The sequence below is a fragment of the Chlorocebus sabaeus genome, chromosome 6, assembly GCF_047675955.1.
Source record: "Chlorocebus sabaeus isolate Y175 chromosome 6, mChlSab1.0.hap1, whole genome shotgun sequence".
In the NCBI taxonomy this organism is placed as follows: Eukaryota; Metazoa; Chordata; class Mammalia; order Primates; family Cercopithecidae; genus Chlorocebus; species Chlorocebus sabaeus.
The window spans coordinates 18,684,959-18,702,796 of NC_132909.1; the positions used below are offsets into that span (position 1 = coordinate 18,684,959).

A 17,838-nucleotide genomic window follows, 5' to 3' on the forward strand; every position below is an offset into this window, starting at 1 on the left:
GGCGCAGGCAGAGGGGCCATCAGCTTCCTCACCCTCTCAATCTTCTCCAGCCACTCCTTATTCTGAGCCAGCTCGGCCATGAATGCCTGGTGCCGGAGCCATCTCTTATGCAGCTTGTGGCTGTCCTCCCGCGTGCCATCCCGCGCCATCAGCATCTTCTCATGGATCCAGCCATCCAGCTGTGCAGAACAGGGTAGGAAGGCTCAGCCAGTCCCCTCAACCTGCCACAGCCCCCCATTTCCTTCAGGAAGTCCCAGGTTCAGGACCTGGGCTGCTAGGGTGTATGGGTGAAACGAAGAGAAGAAGATGATAAAACCTTTGCAAGTGAGGCCTTTATGTTGGGGATGGGTGCAGCTCAAGCCCTTTCCTGGGTAGAGGATGGATGGAAGGGTCCCCAGAATGCCCAGTCCTTTGCCCCCCTGTCCTCTGTCTTGAGGGAAGCCCCCAAGGCAGGACCAGTCAGCCCCTTAGACTTGGAGACAAATCATCCCCCCAAAACAAGCTCTCTAACCCAATTTAGCTAACTCCCAATTCATCCTCAGGACCACCCCTCACATAGCAACACTTAGACCCTTCATTCAATCTTAGTCACCCTCCCAATAAGGACCAATTGAAGAGCTTCAACCCATTCCCAAGGGTATCAAATGAAGCCCCCATATCTAGCCCCAGTTCCTCCAGTATGGCCAGATCAATCCCCCAAACAACCTCCCAATTAAAGCCAACTCTAGCTGTCTCTAAACTAGCCCTCCAATCTGGAGTAGATCCATCCTCCACAATTGAGATCTAGCACCCCTAATGAGTCCACAGGGCTCCCCATTGTTTCCCTGGGACTCTAAGACCACAGATTCCCAAACCATGACCAGTGCTAGCCCTCAACCAAAGCCAACCCCAGCTAAATGTGAAAAACAAAGCTGTGTTCTGGCTCTCCAAACCAGTCTGCCCCAAAATCTAGCCACAGACTCGCCATCGTGGATCAGATCGAACCTCCCAGGCCAGCCAGCACCCCATTCTACAACTAAAGCCAGTTCTAGTCCTCCCACCCACCAACAAAACCAGTCACGCAAAACGCAAGCATCAAGAGTGGGCCCCTCTCACCGCACTGGGCAGGATCAATCACAGGCTACTTTCTGAGCCTTCCCCCAGCTCCCTCCAGTAAAAAACCAGACTTATCCCCCAAGCCATAACTTCCCCACTCATGACCAAACCTAGCACCTGAAACAGTTTGCTCCTCCCCTTTCTCCTCCCCACTCCAGTCACAAGATCCTCCCTCCTCCCTCCTGCAAAAAGGAAAAAAAAAAAAAAAAAAAAAAAAACGGACTCCAGCTCAGCGGGGCCGGGAGGCAAACGCAGTCATAGCCAAGGACAAATCCCAGATCCCCAGCCGGTCAAACCCCAGCCCATTTTCCCTGAGCATGTGTTCCCCAGGGGTCCAGAACAGCATCACACTCCATACACACACTAGAACCAAGTCCAGTGTTGAACCCCCCAACTCAATTCACAGGTTCCCGATGCGTAGGGAAGAGTCCAACGGCAACCACAGCCCGCAGTGAAAGCAGAGCCCTTAAAGAGATGGTACCCCATCCTCAAAGTAAAGCTCCCTCAAAAGTGATTCATTCATCATGGAAGGCAAAACCAGACTATCCAACAACCCAGGAAAAGCCCCACAAAGTCAGAGCCCCCTATAACCAAAGAAAATCCAAGACCCCTCATCATCCAAGCCCCACAAAAGTGATTCACCTCCATCATCCAAAGCTGATACAGATCCCCCAAAACAAGAAAGAAACCCCCCAAAAGGTTGAGAAGCCCCCAACCCCAGGGCAAATCTTAGATGTCCCATTACCCGGAGAAGAGCCCCCCCTAGAGAGGCTGAGACGCCCTGAACCCTCAGGGCAAATCCAGATTACCCTAGAAGTGGTCTTAGAAGTCCCCCCGCTTCGCTCCCCTCCCCTGGGGGCCGGCCCCTCAGTCCCGCCCGCGCCAGCACCGCGGACAGCTCCCGGCATCCTTGCCCCTCCCCCAGGGCGGGGGTCCGGGCGCCGGCCCGGCCCGCCCCCGCGCCGCCCCGCCCCTCCCTCCCGCGGCCACGGCAGGCGGGCACGCGCCTGAGCCCCCTCCCCTGCCTGTGTCCGCGGGGTGCGCGCCAACCTCCTCCCATGGGCGCCCCCGAGACCTGAAGCGGCAGTGGCGTTGGCGGGGCGTCCCTGCGGCGGGCGGGCGGGCGCTTGCCCCTCCACTGCGACGGCAGCGGCAGCGGCGGCTACGACTGAGGCTCTGGCGGCCGCGCGCCCCTTCCCTCGCCCCCGCGCCGCGGCCGCGCGCCCGTCCGCGTGCGCCCCCTGCCTGCCTCCCTGCCCGCCTCTTTGCCGGGCCCCAGGTGGGGGTGCAGGAGGAACCACCACTCTCCCCAAGGCTTCGGGTGGGGGGCATCTGTGCCATCTCAGATGATTGCTACCTGGTCCAGAACAATCTCATGAGGGATGGGGGGGTGCTCCTGGACCAAATCAAATGCCGGGAGGGGGCGCCTGGGGCTTGGACTGCCTCACTATGGGAGTGGGGATTATGGGGAGGGGCTGGGTGAACCATCTTCTGAACCATCTCTAGTGGGAAGAAGCTCGGGCTCCTGGCCACCACATGTGGACAGGTGATATGGGAGGGCGACCTGGAACATCTCTTACGGTCTCCAGTGGGGGCGACGGGGAACAAGGGATTCCTCCAATGGCTCAAGTCCAGGCCTACCCCAGTTATGGGGGAGGGAGGAAGGGTATGGAGGCCCTTGTTTATTTCGTATGCGGAGAGAACAATCTCCCATGGGCTTTCAACATAGCGGGGAGGGTTGAATCATCTCTAATTGAGGCTGAGGGGTTTAGGGGTTAGACCTGGTTCCTGAACCAGCTTTGGTTGGAAGAAACTTAGATACGGGGTGATGATAGAGGAGGGGATGATCCTGAGTCACACAGATGGAGGGGCTCGAGGCCAGGACTATCTCTGTTTAGGGTTTAGGAAAATGTTTACTGGGCCATCTCTAATGTGGCCAAAGTCTAGAATCGTTATATGGAATGCAGGGGAAGGAGGGGAAGACAGCAGGTCTCCTGAACCGTCACTAATAAGGAAGGGGGCCTGGACATCTCGGATTAGGGGAGATCGTCCCTCATGTGTGCAGATCATCCCTTAGGGAAGGGACTTAATTCCTGAACACATTTAAAGGGGCGAGGGCTTGGTTCAGAGCCATCGCTGGCTGCAGGAGGGCGCAGGGCCGCTGGCCCCCCCACAGCCCTCAACCCCTATCCCCATCGCCCGCCCCGCCCCTCTCCTGGGGTACAGCGATTCTCACAAATCTCAGGAGAGAAAGGTGAGATCAGCGCGCGTCCCCGCGGGACCCGTAGGCGCGGACACGCGCGGTTGCCAGGGGCGCCCGGGGCCCCTCCTTCCTTCCCCGGAGTCGGCGTGGGCGGGCAGGGACCTGCGGAGCATGCGCACTGATACCCGGCTCCGCGCGCCTCCTGGCGGCCTAGAGCGACCATCGCTCCGCGACCCACTTAGACGGGGCGTCCCCACCCCCACCTCGGCGGAGGATCACTTCCCTCCCAACTAAAGGGTATGTCTCCGTTCCCAGCACACCTGGAGTTCCTACCTCATGGCAGTCTCGGAGGAAGTGCTGCAGCTCAAGTTGGTCGTGTAGCTTTTGCATCCATTGCTGGGCCCGTAACTGGTTTTCTTGGTTCCTGGGGATGGGGAGATAAGGGCTGGGGAAAGGTCCCGGTGGGTAGCGGGGAGGCGCTGGCAGTAGGATCGTGAGGGCATTGGGCTGGGTAGGGGAAGAAGGGCGTGGAGAACATGTAAGAGAGAGAGAGGAACTAGTGGGGCAAAGCCAGGGACAGGGCTGGAGAAGGGCAGAGAGAGAGACAGAGGAAGAGAAAGGGAGAGGGAGAGACAGGCACTTAGAAAGAAAGAGATATAGATGCAGAGAAAAAAAGGCAAGTCCAGAGAGAAAGATAACAGAGAACTAAAGACAGACATACCCAGGGACAAAAACAAAACAAAACAAAAAACGAGAAAGTAAGAGGAGACACCAGAAAGAAGGGGGGAGAGAGAGAGAGAGAGAGAGAGAGAGAGAAAGACAGTAAGAAAAGCCGAGAAAAGAGATGGAGTAAGGCAGAGCCAGAAAGACACTCAGGGAGCAGCAGATGAGGAAAGAGGAGGCAGAGAGAGGGAAAGTGACAGAAGGAGTCTGGTCAGGGATAGTCCAGAGAGAGACAGGCAGAGAGGTGGCAAATGCCACTAAGAAAAGACAGCCCCACAGACAACAGATAGACCAGGGGGCCACAGAGTTGGAGAGAGGGAAGAGAGCAGAGTGTGGGGAGAGATGACAGCAGAGTCGCAGAGAAGCTGAAGTGGGCATGCCTGGGGGCAGAGCCCTTCGCCTGACTGAACTGACCAGGCTGGACCCAGGCCACACCACCCTGGAGCCAGCTGGGACCAGGGGCTGCGGGCAGTCTGGCCTCCTGCCCACAGTGCAAGGCAAAGTGCCCAAGAGGCCTGGTGGATGGGGCTGGGGCATCCCACATGGGCTCCCATGCATCCCTGTCCTGTTGCTGTCTGTCTTCCCCAGGGAGAGAGAGAGAATGAGACTATCCTCCCAGGGTCCCCCTGAGAGTCCTTAGAGACCTTTTTTTTTTTTTGAGATGGAGTCTCGCTCTGTCGCCCAGGCTGGAGTGCATGATCTCGGCTCACTCCAACCTCATCTCCCAGGTTTAGGCGATTCTCCTGCCTCAGCCTCCCAAGTAGCTGGGGTTACAGGTGCCCACCACCAGGCCTGGCTAATTTTTGTATTTTTAGTAGAGACAGGGTTTCGCCGTGTTGGCCAGGCTGGTCTCGAACTCCTGACCTCAAGTGATCCACCCACCTTGGTCTTCCAAAGTGCTGGGATGAGAGTGAGCCCCTGCACTTGGCCAATCTCAGAGGCCTTTCTGACCTTCCAGGCCCTATCCCCCCACCTTCCAAACTCTTATCCTCCTCGCACTCTTCCCCCTCACTCTGTGATAACTGTACTGGCCTTCTCACTGTGCCTTGAGCAAGCCTCAGGCCCTTGGCACTGGCTGTTCCCTCTGTCAGGAATGCTCCTTCCCCCAATGTCTACTCAAAGATCACCGTCTTCGTGAGGTCCCTCCTGACCACTCCCCAATGCTTTCTGGCTTTCTTTCCTTTAATTTTCTCCTTCGCACTTAACACAATCTAACACATGCTATGTGTTACTTATTTATCTTGTCTGTCTCCCATGCTAGGATATGTCATTTCCACGAGGGCAGGGATTTTTGTCTGTTTTGTTCATAGATATATCCCCAATGCCTAGGAAAAGGGCTTGGCACACAGTGCACGCTCGATATATTTTTGTTAAATGAATGAATGCAAGAAACACAGTGGCAGAGAGAAAAAGAGGTGGGAGAAACAAAAGTACAGTGTCTGTGAAAGAGGCAAAAAAGACAGACAGGGCTATAGAGGTGCAGATGGAGGGAGAGAAAAACAGACAGGGAGCAGGAAACAGATACAGAAATAGATGGATAGATGGAGGCAAAGAGACAAAGTGTATAGGAGACAGTTCCAGAGACAGAACCAGAGAGAAGGAACAGGAAGGGCCTGAGACAAGCAAGTGAAGCACTCACTGCCTCCTGCCCAACTTAGCTCAGGAGCCAGGAGAGACAAAATGCCTCTGAAATTGAGCTGAAATCGATCCCTCTAGGCTTTCAGCATCCAAACCGTCAAGCATCAGTCCTAGGGATGAGGAAGACCCTGAGTCTCCATAAGGGTAAAAGAACAACAGAGTAGGCTGGGCACGGTAGCTCACGCCTATAATCCAAGCACTTTGGGAGGCCAAAGTAGGAGGATTGCTTGAGCCCAGGAGTTTGAGACCACCCTGGGCAATATAGTGAGACCTCATCTCTGAAAAAAAAAAAAAAAAAAAAAAAAAAGAATTAAAAATTAGCCGAGCAAGGTGGCACACACTTGCAGTCCCAGCTACTCAGGAGGCTGCGGCAGGAGGATTGTTTGAACCCAGGAGGTGGAGGCTGCCGTGAGCAGTGATCGCACCACTGCACTCCAGCTTGGGCAACAAAGCAAGACCCTGTCTTTAAAAAAAAAGAAAAAGAAAAGAAAGCAACAGAGTTCGAATCCAGGCTGTGGCACTTCCTGGCCATGACTCTGGGCAAGTCAGTTTTCCTCTCTGAGCCTCACATGCAAGATGCAGAAAAGAACAGCACTAGCGGCTGGGCACAGTGGCTCATGCCTGTAATCCCAGCACTTTGGGGGGCCGAGGCAGGTGGGTCACTTGAAGTCAGGAGTTTGAGAACAGCCTGGCCAACATGGTGAAACCCTGTCTCTACCAAAAATATAAAAATTAGCTGGACATGGTGGCTCTTGCCTGTGATCCCAGTACTCAGGAGGCTGAAGCAGGAGAATTGCTTGAACCCAGGAGGCAGAGGTTGCAGTGAGGCGAGATCGCCCCACTACACTCCAGCCTGGGTGACAGAGTGAGACTCCATCTCAAAAAAAAAAAAAAAAAAAGAACAGCACCTCACACACAGGTTCCAGCTGAGGGGCCAGGCAAGCCGAAGCCCTAAGTGACTTGCCCTGAATGTCACAGGTTGAGGGGGAAGCCAGGTCTAAGACCCCCAGGGCCCCAGTCCCCAGCTCTGTATGGCTCTGCCCCCTTGTGGATGTAGAAACCCCTCCCACTCCTCCCACAAGGTGAGAAATGTGCTCCCAGATAAATGAATGACTGGGATGGTGGGGAGGTACAGCGATTAGTCCATCTCAATACCTCTGTGTTCACATCTCACCCACCACAAGCCTGGGGCAAATGCTGCCTCTCCCATAGTCCCTGCACGTCTCCCATCTGGGCCCTGACCTTTCTGCCTGGGCTTCCTCCATCCCAGCCCCGAGCATTCTGGGCCATCCTTGTCAGATAACGTTTGAGCTCTGTGAAGCAGGAATCATATTCTGTCCTGGTCATCTCTGTGACTACACCCCACTCCGTACGGAGCACGGACTCAGTACATGTTTAATTGACTGGAGAATGAGTGAATAAACAATACGGTGAAAGGAGCAATTAATGAATGACTGAAAAGAAATGAATGAGTGAATCATGGAATGAACTATCCCCCGGGCTCCTCCTCCTCGTTTTGCTGAGCCTGGCATGCAGCAGATGCTCAAGAAATGTGAACAGGCCAGGCTCAGTGGCTCACATCTGTAGTCCAGCTACTCAGGAGGCTGAGGCAGGAGAGTTGGTTGAGCCTAGGAGCTCCAGGCCACAGTGAGCTATGATTGCGTCACTGCACTCCAGCCTGGGCAACAGAGTAAGATCCCTGTCTCAAAAAAAAAAAAAAAGTGGGACAAAGGAAGGAAGGATCCAGGCCTAGATGGAAAAGGGGGCACTAAATGATGAGCTTGCATCCTCAAGAACAGAATTTCCATAAAAGTTTCTTTTAGAAACTTGCAGCCTTGTCCCAGATAAGTCTAAGGAAAGGATGTCTGAGCCCTAAACAGAAAATGGGTAGCGGTCTTGGGGCTGGAGGTGGCACTGTGAAGTGACCAGGGATGCTTTCTGTCAGAAAACGGGAAGACAGAAGGAGGGGTACTGGGTCCTTTTCTGGCCTGGATCATGCCAGAGAGAACCAGAGAGCTTGAGCGGAGAAATTTAGGGTCACCAGGAGGAGCAGAAACAGCTCTAATGATGGACAGAACTGGGTCTGGAAGATGAGAAGGGACTTCCCATGATGGCTGGAGGTGGTGGTGCTGTTTTGTTCAGGGCCTACCTACAATAGTGCCTGGCACACAGCAGGTGCTCAATAAATGTCTTCGCTTGATTAGTGCAAGGACAGACAAGAGAGTGGTGGCAAGAGACAGATGGTGACAGAAGCAGAGAACAACAAGGTTCAAGAGATGAGAGAGAGACAGAGACACACAGACACTCATTCTGCACGCTTCCGAGAGTAGCTGGGGCCAGGCAGAGGTGCTTACACAAAATATTTGACAACCAGCCTGGCAGGGGACACTGTCCCATCTGGAAAGCTGGAGCACACCTGTGCCTGGCCTCTAGCTGCTGGATCTGGGGAGTTCTGGGAGTTCCCAAGGAGGCTGCAGAAGAGCAGGAGGGATAATGGGGCATCTAGGGAAGTAAGTTAACCATTTTTTTTTTTTTTGGAATGGAGACAGAGTCTTGCTCTATCATCCAGGCTGGAGTGCAGTGGTGTGATCACAGTTCATTGGTGTCTCAATCTCCCAGACTCAAGCAACCCTCCCATCTCAGCCTCAAGAGTAGCTGGGACTACAGGCACACATCACTACACCCAGCTATCTTTTTTTTTTTTTTTAATTTTAGAGATGGGGTCTCACTGTTGCCCAGGCTGGTCTGGAACTCTTGAGCTCAAGCAGTCCTCCAGTCTCAGCCTACCAAAGTGCTGGGATTACAGCTATGAGTCACTGCACCCAGCCTAACATTTTAACAACAGGACCAGCTATCGCACGCTGAGGGCAAGCTTGAGGAAGAAACCTTTCATTGTATATCCTTCTGTATCTTTTGGGTTGACAGCCTCAGGTTACCTTTTCACAATATATCCACTTAAGGCCAGGTGCAGTGGCTCATGCCTCTAATCACAGCACTTTGGGAGGCCGAGGCAGGTGGATTACCTGAGGTCAGGAGTTCAAGACCAGCCTGGCCAACATGGTGAAACCGTGTCTCTACTAAAAATACAAAAATTAGCCGGGCGTGGTGGCTTATGCCGGTAGTCCCAGCTACTGTGGAGGCTGAGGCAGGAGAATCACTTGAACCCAGGAGGTGAGGGTTGCAGTGAGCCGAGATCGTGCCACTACACTCCAGCCTGGACAACAGAGCGAGACCCCGTCTCAAAAAAAAATCCACTTAAATCAAATCTAAGACAACATGGAATTAAATAGAAATAGGAAAGGGCCACAGAGAAGCAGAAATCGTGATGAAAGGAGTGGGACCCTGGCCTCCCACACCACTCCCCTATGCTGGGCCCCATCTTCTGCCCCCTCCCTGGGGTGGATGGGTCTGGGGGACCTACTTCTCCAGCAGCCGAGTCACAGCCTCCTGAGCCTGCTCCCCATAGATGTTGCCCTGCCTCAGCAGGCCCTCCGCAGCCTGCACGGCCACCTGCATCTTTTGCTGGTTCAGCTCCATGGTGGTGAGAAAATCCCGGTGCTGTTTCAACGCCTCCTCCACCGATTCCACTGTGCCCGGGAGCTCCGCTCCAGACAGCGCCATCTCCTGGGGAGGAGGGAGCATGGTGCAAAGGTCAGCCTCATTCTATTCCAGGACCTGGGAGAGGCTGCCAGCCTGGCTTGTCACCACTCCCCGCAACCTTGCAAACATCGAACATGGCAGTTGTGGTCCCACCTTGGGGCCGTTGTCCATGCTGGTGTCTCTGCCTGGCAGTCTATCCCTCCAGATACCCCCATGGCTGGCTCTTTCACTTTCTTCAGGTCTCTGACCACCCTGCCAAAAATATCAACTCCCACCCCAGCCCTATTGCACTATCCTCCTGTATTATTTCTTTTTGTGGGGGGAGGGAGCCGACGGAGACTCACTCTGTTGCCCAGGCTGGAGTGCAGTGGTGCAACCCAGTTCACCGCAACCTCCATCTCCTGGGTTCAAGTGATTCTCTTCCCTCAGTCTCCCAAGTATCTGGGATTACAGGTGCATACCACCAAGCCTGGCTAATTTTTTGTATTTTTGGTAGAGACGGGCCTTCACTGTGTTGGCCAGGCTGGTCTCAAACTCCTGACCTCAGGTGATCCGCCTGCCTTGGACTCCCAAAGTGCTTGGATTACTGGTGTGAGCCACCGCACCTGGCCAACCCTCCTGTATTATTTCTCATAGCATATACCTGGCAATATTAGCAATGCATTGACTTGTTTACTCTCTCCTCCCCCACATACTAGAATGTCAACCACATGAGGGCAGGATTTTGTATTTTGTTGCCTGAGGTGTGCTCTGCCCCAAAATAGTGCCCAGCACAGGGGAGGCACTCAGTAAATATTTGGTTAATATGAAGACTGAAGCCTGGGCATGGTGGCTTATGTCTATAATCCCAGAACTTTGGGAGGCCGAGGCGGGAGGATCACTTGACCCCAGGAGTTCGAGACCAGCCTGGGCAACATGGTGAAACCCCATCTCTACTAAAAATACAAAAAATTAACCAGGCATGGTGGCACGTGCCTGTAGTCCCAGCTACTTGGGGGGCTGAGGTGGGAGGATTGCTTGAGCCCCATAGGTCAAGGCTGCAGTGAGCCGTGATCATGCCACTGCACTCGGGCCTAGGTGACAGAGTGAGGTCCTGTCTCAAAAAAAGAAGACAACTAAACTGGGTACTGTGTGACCTCAAGGAAGTTCTTTTCCCTCTGGGGTTAGTTTCCTAACTGGTAAAATGGGTGGGTCAGGGCCGGGCACAGTGGCTCACACCTGTTATCCCAGCACTTTGGGAGGCCAAAGCAGGGGGATTGTTTGAGCCCAGGAGTTGGAGATCAGCCTGGGCAGCATAGACAGATCCCGTCTCAATTTTTTTTTTTTTTTTTTTTTTTTTTTTGAGACTGAGTCTCACTCTGTCGCCCAGGCTAGGGTGCAGTGGTGCGATCTTGGCTTACTGCAAGCTCCGCCTCCCAGGTTCACGCCATTCTCCTACCTCAGCCTCCCGAGTAGCTGGGACTACAGACACCTGCCACCATGCCCAGCTAATTTTGTGTGTGTGTGTGTGTGTGTGTGTGTATTTTTAGTAGAGATGGGATGTCACCATGTTAGCCAGGATGGTCTCGATCTCCTGACCTCATGATCCGCCCAGCTCAGCCTCCCAAAGTGCTGGGATTACAGGTGTGAGCCACCGCACCCAGCCCCTGTCTCTATTCTTTAAATGGGTGGGTCAGAAAGGGTCTCTCAAGGCCACTCACTTCACTCCATATTTAGTAATCTTATGATTCAAGCTCTGTCCTTTCTCCCCTACTCCCTAGATCAGAATTTCCCAAGCCTTGGGCCACAGAGGGGTACTAGTCCATGGCCTGTTAAAAACTGGGCTGCATAGAAGGAGGTGGGCGGGCAAGTGAGCATTACTGTCTGAGCTCCACCTCCTGTCAGATCAGCAGCAGCTTTACATTCTCATACGAGGGCAAAGCCTATTGTGAACTGCACATATGGGGGATCCAGGTTGCATGCTCCTTATGAGAATCTAATGCCTGATGATCTGTCGCTGCCTCCCATCACCCCTAGATGTCACTAGATGGGACCGTCTAGTTGCAGGAAAACAAGCTCAGGACTCCCACTGATTCTACATTATAGTGAGTTGTATAACTATTTTATTACATGTTATAATGTAATAACAATAGAAATAAAGCACACAATACATGTAATTTGCTTAAATCATCCTGAAAACATTCCTCCTTTCTGCACCAGTTTGTGGAAAAATTGTCTTCCAGGAAACCGGTCCTTGGTACCAAAAAGATTAGGGAGCGCAGTGGCTCATGTCTGTAATCCCAACACTTTGGGAGGCCAAGGCAGGTGGATCATGAGGTCAAGATACCGAGACCATCCTCGCCAACGTGGTGAAACCCCATCTCTACTAAAAACACAAAATTACAAAAATGCAAAAATTAGCTGGGCATGGTGGCTCGCGCCTGTAGTCCCAGCTACTTGGCTGAGGCAAGAGAATCGTTTGAACCTAGGAGGCTGAGGTTTCAGTGAGCCGAGATCATGCCACTGCCCTCCAGCCTAGCTACAGAGTGAGACTCTATCTAAAAAAAAAAAAAAAAAAAAAAAAAAAAAAAAAAAAAAAAGATTAGGGACTACTGCTGTAGATAATCCTCAAACTGGGTCAGCATCCCTTAGATAACCAGTATAGGCAGGCACCCTTTCTAAGATGGTCCCCAAACACCGGAAGCTACTCTTGGACAATCTGAAAAGTGGCTGTTCCATCTTGCCAAAATTCTCAAACTTGGTTCCCATCCCAGAGTGATCTCCAAACTGGATTGGCTGTCCCGAGATAACCACTGCACTTAGTTCCTCATGCCACAAACACAGTTACTCTCTCCAGAGAATCCATAGTTGTCATCCCCAGAAATGAAGATATTGTGCTAATTTAGGCATCCACACCATGTAATCCACAATCACTGACTGACTCCAATAACCCCTCAGCCTCTTACCTACCTCCATAATCCTAATCCTTTGTTATCCATACCAAGATCTTCTTTGAACCCCATTTAACCATCAATCAACCTCATAGTCTTATTTCCTTTCAGATAATCCACGAACCCAGGAAGCCACTCCAATAAATATCCACATGCATTACTTACTCGGAATAGCCCACAAACTGTCACCTGTAATAAGCCACCAACCTACCCCACTCATCATACTCCTAAAATTCTGTTATATACACGCTTCCACACACACTGGATGATCCACAAACTCACGTATCCATTCCGGATATTCTCTCAGCTCCTACCCACCTCAGAACCCAGTGGTCCCAGCAAACACCCTCCTCCCCACCCCCGCATGTCCCTGTCCCTGCAATTCCCCGCGGCCTCGGACTCTCCCTCTCCGAAATGTACACCCCGAGTGGGCACCTGGTTACGCAGCACCACGAGCGCCTGGCGTAGATCCCGCAGGAAGAGCTGGTAGATGTGCGCCTGGACCAGCGCCTCCCTGCGCGCCTCCCACAAACCGAGCAGTTTATGCCAGCCAAGTTCGAGGTGTGGCAGCCACTCGTCTAGTGCCAGGCCTGGGCCCAGCTCTGCGCCGTCAGCGGCCAGCAGCGCCTCGCTGGCCGCCACGATGCGAGCATAGTCTTCCTCGCGCTGGTCCACCTCCTCCTTGAGCGCAGCGTGGCGCGCCAGCAGCGCGTCCGCCTCTTCTAGGCTGTTGGGCAGGGGCCCCTCGCTGCCGCCTGCCGCTTCCTGGGCGCGCACGAGCCAGTCCAGGAAAGCGTCGAGGTCATGTAGGAAGCGCTGCAGGCGCCCTGCTGCCGCCACCGCCTCGCCGCAGGCCTGAGCCGCGCTGGCTAGCGCGCCCCACTCGGCGCCCAGTTCCTCCGCGCCCTGGTGCAGCCGCGCCGCCTGCGCCGGGAAGCGCGCGGCCAGCAGGGCTGCCTCCTCCAGAAGGGCCGCCTGGCGTGGCTCCAGCGCCTGCAGAGCGGCCTCTAGGCCGCTAAGACGCCACTGCAGGGCGCCGCCGGCGCGGGGCGCGCTCTCCACAGCTCGCCGCTTCTCACGCACCTGGGCGCGCACCTCTGCCACCTCCAGCACGTGGTTCTCCACCAGCAGCACAGCGCTCATTTCTTCTTTGCGCTGTTCCACTAGCTCCACGATGCGGTTCCACCTGCCCAGGGGAAAGAGAGTGACTTGAGGAAGACAGGGACTCCTCTTGGGCGCGGAGGGCCCGCCGACCCAGCGTAGAATCCAGGCCCAAGCCACCCAGCCATTGTATGACCTCAGTTTCCTCAGTTTCTGCTGGTGTAAAATGGAACCCTACCCAGCACTTTTGCTTAGGGCAGCCGTTCTCAACATGTAATCTGATCGAGGACAAAAGTATCTTCATAAAAATATGTTAAGATGCCATTTGCTTTTTCACTCTCATTCTTTCCCAAGTGTTCAGTGGAGTTTTCCAGAGGCAGCAGGAGAGACTGAGTGCGGAAGCCGACACTGACTTAAGAGAAGCCCAGCTGCCATCTCTTAAACCAGACTTTAAAGAGATTTACAAAGGTACGAAACAATGCCATTCTTAGTACATTTTTTGTTATGAAAAGTTATTTTTTTATAAAAATATGTTAGTTGGCCGAGCGTGGTGGCTCACGCCTGTAATCCCAGCACTTTGGGAGGCCGAGGCAGGGGGATCACGAGGTCAGGAGATAGAGACCATCCTGGCTAACACTGTGAAACCCCGTCTCTACTAAAAATACAAAAAAATTAGCCGGGCGAGGTGGCGGGCGCCTGTAGTTCCAGCTACTCGAGAGGCTGAGGCAGGAGAATGGCGTAAACCCGGGAGGCGGAGTTTGTAGTGGGCCAAGATGGCGCCACTGCACTCCAGCCTGGGCAACAGAGCAAGACTCTGTCTCTAAATAAATAAATAAATAAATATAAAAATATGTTAGTTATATTAACATATTGGATATTTAGACTTTTTTAAATTTTTTTTTTTTTTTTTTTTTTTTTTTTTTTTTTTTTTTGAGACGGAGTCTGGCTCTGTCGCCCAGGATGGAGTGCAGTGGCCGGATCTCAGCTCACTGCAAGCTCCGCCTCCCGGGTTTACGCCATTCTCCTGCCTCAGCCTCCCGAGTAGCTGGGACTACAGGCGCCGCCACCACACCCGGCTAGTTTTTTGTATTTTTTAGTAGAGACGGGGTTTCACCGTGTTAGCCAGGATGGTCTCGATCTCCTGACCTCGTGATCCGCCCGTCTCGGCCTCCCAAAGTGCTGAGATTACAGGCTTGAGCCACCGCGCCCGGCTTAAAAAATTTTAAGACATGAGATCTCACTATGTTGCCCAGGCTAGAATGCAGTGGCTATTCACGAACTCGTTTATGGCACACTGAAGCCCCCAATTCCCAGGCTCAAGCGGTCCTCCCACCTCAGCCTCCTAGGTAGCTGGGACGACAGGCACGCACCACTCCCAGCTTATTGTTATTTTTAAATAACTTAATGTTTTCAAATTTTTCAGCCAGGTGCAGTGGTTCACACCTGTAATCCCAGCACTTTGGAAGGTGGAAGCAGGTGGATCGCTTGAGCTCAGGAGTTGGAAAGCAGCCTGGGCAACATGATGAGACCCATAAAATACAAAAATTAGCTGGGCGTGGGGGCGCACACCTATGGTCCCAGCTACTTGGGAGGCTGAGATGGGAGGATCGCTGGAGCCTGGGAAGTCGAGGCTGCAGTGAGCCGTGATTGTGCCACTGCACTCCAGCCTGGGTGACAGAGTGATGAGATCCTGTCTCAAAATAAATAAATAAAAAGAAAAACATTTAAAATTTTCTCAGTTTTAAGTTCTAATATAGTAAATAGCAATAAATATGACTCACTAAAACAAGTTCTTGGGGTCCTCAATAGTCTGGGTTTTTAAAATTTAATTTAATTTAATTTAATTTTATTTTTTTGAGATGCAGTCTCACTCTGTCGCCCAGGCTGGAGTGTAGTGGTGCAATCTCGACTCACTGCAAGCTCCGCCTCCCGGATTCAGGCCATTCTCCAGCCTCAGCTTCCCACCTAGCTGGGACTACAGGCACCTGCCACCACACCTGGCTAATTTTTTTGTATTTTTAGTAGAGACAGGGTTTTGACGCGTTAGCCAGGATGGTCTTGATCTCCTGACTTCGTGATCTGCCCGCGTTGGCCTCCCAAAGTGCTGGGATTACAGGCGTCAGCCACCGTGCCCAGCCTGTTTTGTTTTTGAGGCAGAGTCTTGCTCTGTTGCCCAGGCTGGAGTGCAGTGGCACCATCTCAGCTCACTGCAACCTCCACCTCCCAGGTAAATGGGATTCTCCTGCCTCAGCCTCCCAAGTAGCTGGGATTACAGGTGTGCACCACCACGCCCAGCTAGTTTTTATATTTTCAGTAGAGATGGGGTTTGATCACATTGACCAGGCTGGTCTCAAACTCCTGACTTCAAGTGATCTGCTCGCCTCGGCCTGCCAAAATGCTGGGATTACAGGTGTGAGTCACCATGACCTGCCTATTTCTTGCATAAAGCCATTATGATTCTCTAAATATCTTGTTCATTTATTAGCATATTTAACTGTTTCTGTGCCCTCTCTAGAACGGACACACTACAAGGACAGAGATTAGGACTCTGAAATCAGATGGACCTGAGTTCAAGTTCTGCTCTAACCAGATTTGCCATGTGACCTAGGGCAAATCATTTCCTTCTCTGATCTTCAGTTTCCTTATCTGGAAAATGGGGATAATAAAGTCCACTTCATTGAGTGTGTAATGAGATCATGTGGCTAAAGCACCTGGCATATAGATCTCTCTACGTGCTGTAAATTGTTACTGTTGTAGTTATCTTTTTAGGCTGGATGCTTTGCGATTGTCTGGGCTACAGAGGTTTTAAAATCCCTGGTTATGGGAATCTTAACACCAGAGAGTCAAGAGCATAGTCTTTGGGTGGGGTGTAGTGGCTCTTGCCTGTAATTCCAGCACTTGCAGAGGCCAAGGCAGAAGATCACTTGAGCCCAGGAGTTCGAGACCAGTCTGGGCAACAAAGTGAGACCCGATCTGTACAGAAAATACAAAAAGTAGCCAGGTGCAGTGGTGGGCACCCATAGTCCCGCTACTCAAAAGGCTGAGGCAGGAGGATTTCTTGAGCTCGGTGGGGGGGTGAAGGCTGTAGTGAGCCATGATTGTACCACTGCACTCCAGTCTGGGTGAAAGAGCAAGACCCTGTCTCAAAAAAAAAAAAAAAAAAAGAGCACAGTCTTTGAAGTCAAACATATCCATCTTCAAAGCCCGGTTTGATCCCCTAACTAGCTGTGTAACCTTGGGCCTCCATCTTCGCCTCTCTGAGATCCAGTTTTCTTCTCTCTAATGTGGGGCAGTTTCCACCCCATAGTGTTACCAGGAAGACTGGATATATTAGATAAACAGCTCCAGCTCAGGATTCAGCCAGAACTGCATTTGACTCCTACTTATAGACTGAGTAATCTTGGATAAGGAGTTCACCTCTTTGGACCTGTATCTTCATCTAGGAACCCCACCTGCACTGGGAGAATTGCTGGTAGTATTCCAGAGGTACTGTATTAGTTTGTTACTTATCTTAAAAGAGTTCTAGGCTAGGAGCAGTGGCTTACACTGTAATCCCAGCTCTTTGGAAGGCCGAGGTGGGAGAAGGCCAGGAGATTTTGTTTGTTTGTTTATTTGTTTGTTTTTGACATAGATTCTTGCTCTGTCACCTAGGCTGCAGTGCAGTGGTGTGATCTCGGCTCACTGTAGGCTCTGCCTCCTGGGTTCAAGCAATTCTTCTGCCTCAGCCTCCTGAGTAGCTAGGACTACAGGTGTATGCCACCATGCCCAGATAATTTTTGTATTTTTAGTGGAGATGGGGTTTCACCATATTGGTCAGGCTGGTCTCGAACTCCTGACCTCAGGTGATCCACCTGCCTTGGCCTCCCAAAGTGCTGGGATTACAGGTGTGAGCCACCACGCCCAGCCAAACCCAGGAGTTGTAAGACCAGCATGGCCAACATAGTGAGACCCCCTTCTCTACAAAAAAAAAATGTTTTAATTAGCTGGGCATGGTGGTGTGCACCTGTAGTCCCGGTTCCTCAGGAGACAGAAGTGGGAGGATCGCTTGAGCCTAGGTGTTGGAGGCTGCAATGAGCCATGATCACGCCACTGTATTCCAGCCTGGGCAACAGAGCAAAATCCTGTCTCAAAAGAGAGAGAGAGGCTGGGCGCGGTGGCTCACGCCTGTAATCCCAGCACTTTGGGAGGCCAAGGCAGGCGGATCACGAGGTCAGGAGATCGAGACCATCCTGGCTAACACGGTGAAACCCTGTCTCTACTAAAAATACAAAAAAATTAGCCAGGCATGGTGGCGGGCGCCTGTAGTCCCAGCTACTAGGGAGGCTGAGGCAGGAGAATGGCGTAAGTAAACCCGGAAGGCGGAGCTTGCTTGCAGTGAGCAAGACTCCGTCTCAAAAAAAAAAAGAAAGAAAGAAAGAAAAAGAGAGAGAGAGGAAGAGAGAGAGAAAGATCTGAATTCTAGGACCTTTACCATGGAAATTGGGATATTGGAATTTTTTTTTTTTTTTTTTTGAGACAAAGTCTGGCTTTATTACCCAGGCTGGAGCG

General features: G+C 52.3%; 1 protein-coding gene across 3 annotated transcripts in view; it reads right to left on the minus strand.

The window, feature by feature from the left end:
• The window catches only part of SPTBN4 (spectrin beta, non-erythrocytic 4), a 116,538-nt gene that overhangs the window by 43,626 nt on the left and 55,074 nt on the right, over positions 1-17,838 (minus strand). For all 3 annotated transcript variants that reach the window (XM_037991704.2, XM_037991708.2, XM_037991706.2), the window contains exons 16-19: positions 12,625-13,375; positions 9,081-9,283; positions 3,632-3,722; positions 33-179 (exon numbers count right to left, since the gene is read on the minus strand). In XM_037991704.2, the coding sequence (XP_037847632.2) occupies positions 33-179; positions 3,632-3,722; positions 9,081-9,283; positions 12,625-13,375 (1,192 nt within the window). The remainder of the gene's footprint in view (positions 1-32; positions 180-3,631; positions 3,723-9,080; positions 9,284-12,624; positions 13,376-17,838) is intronic.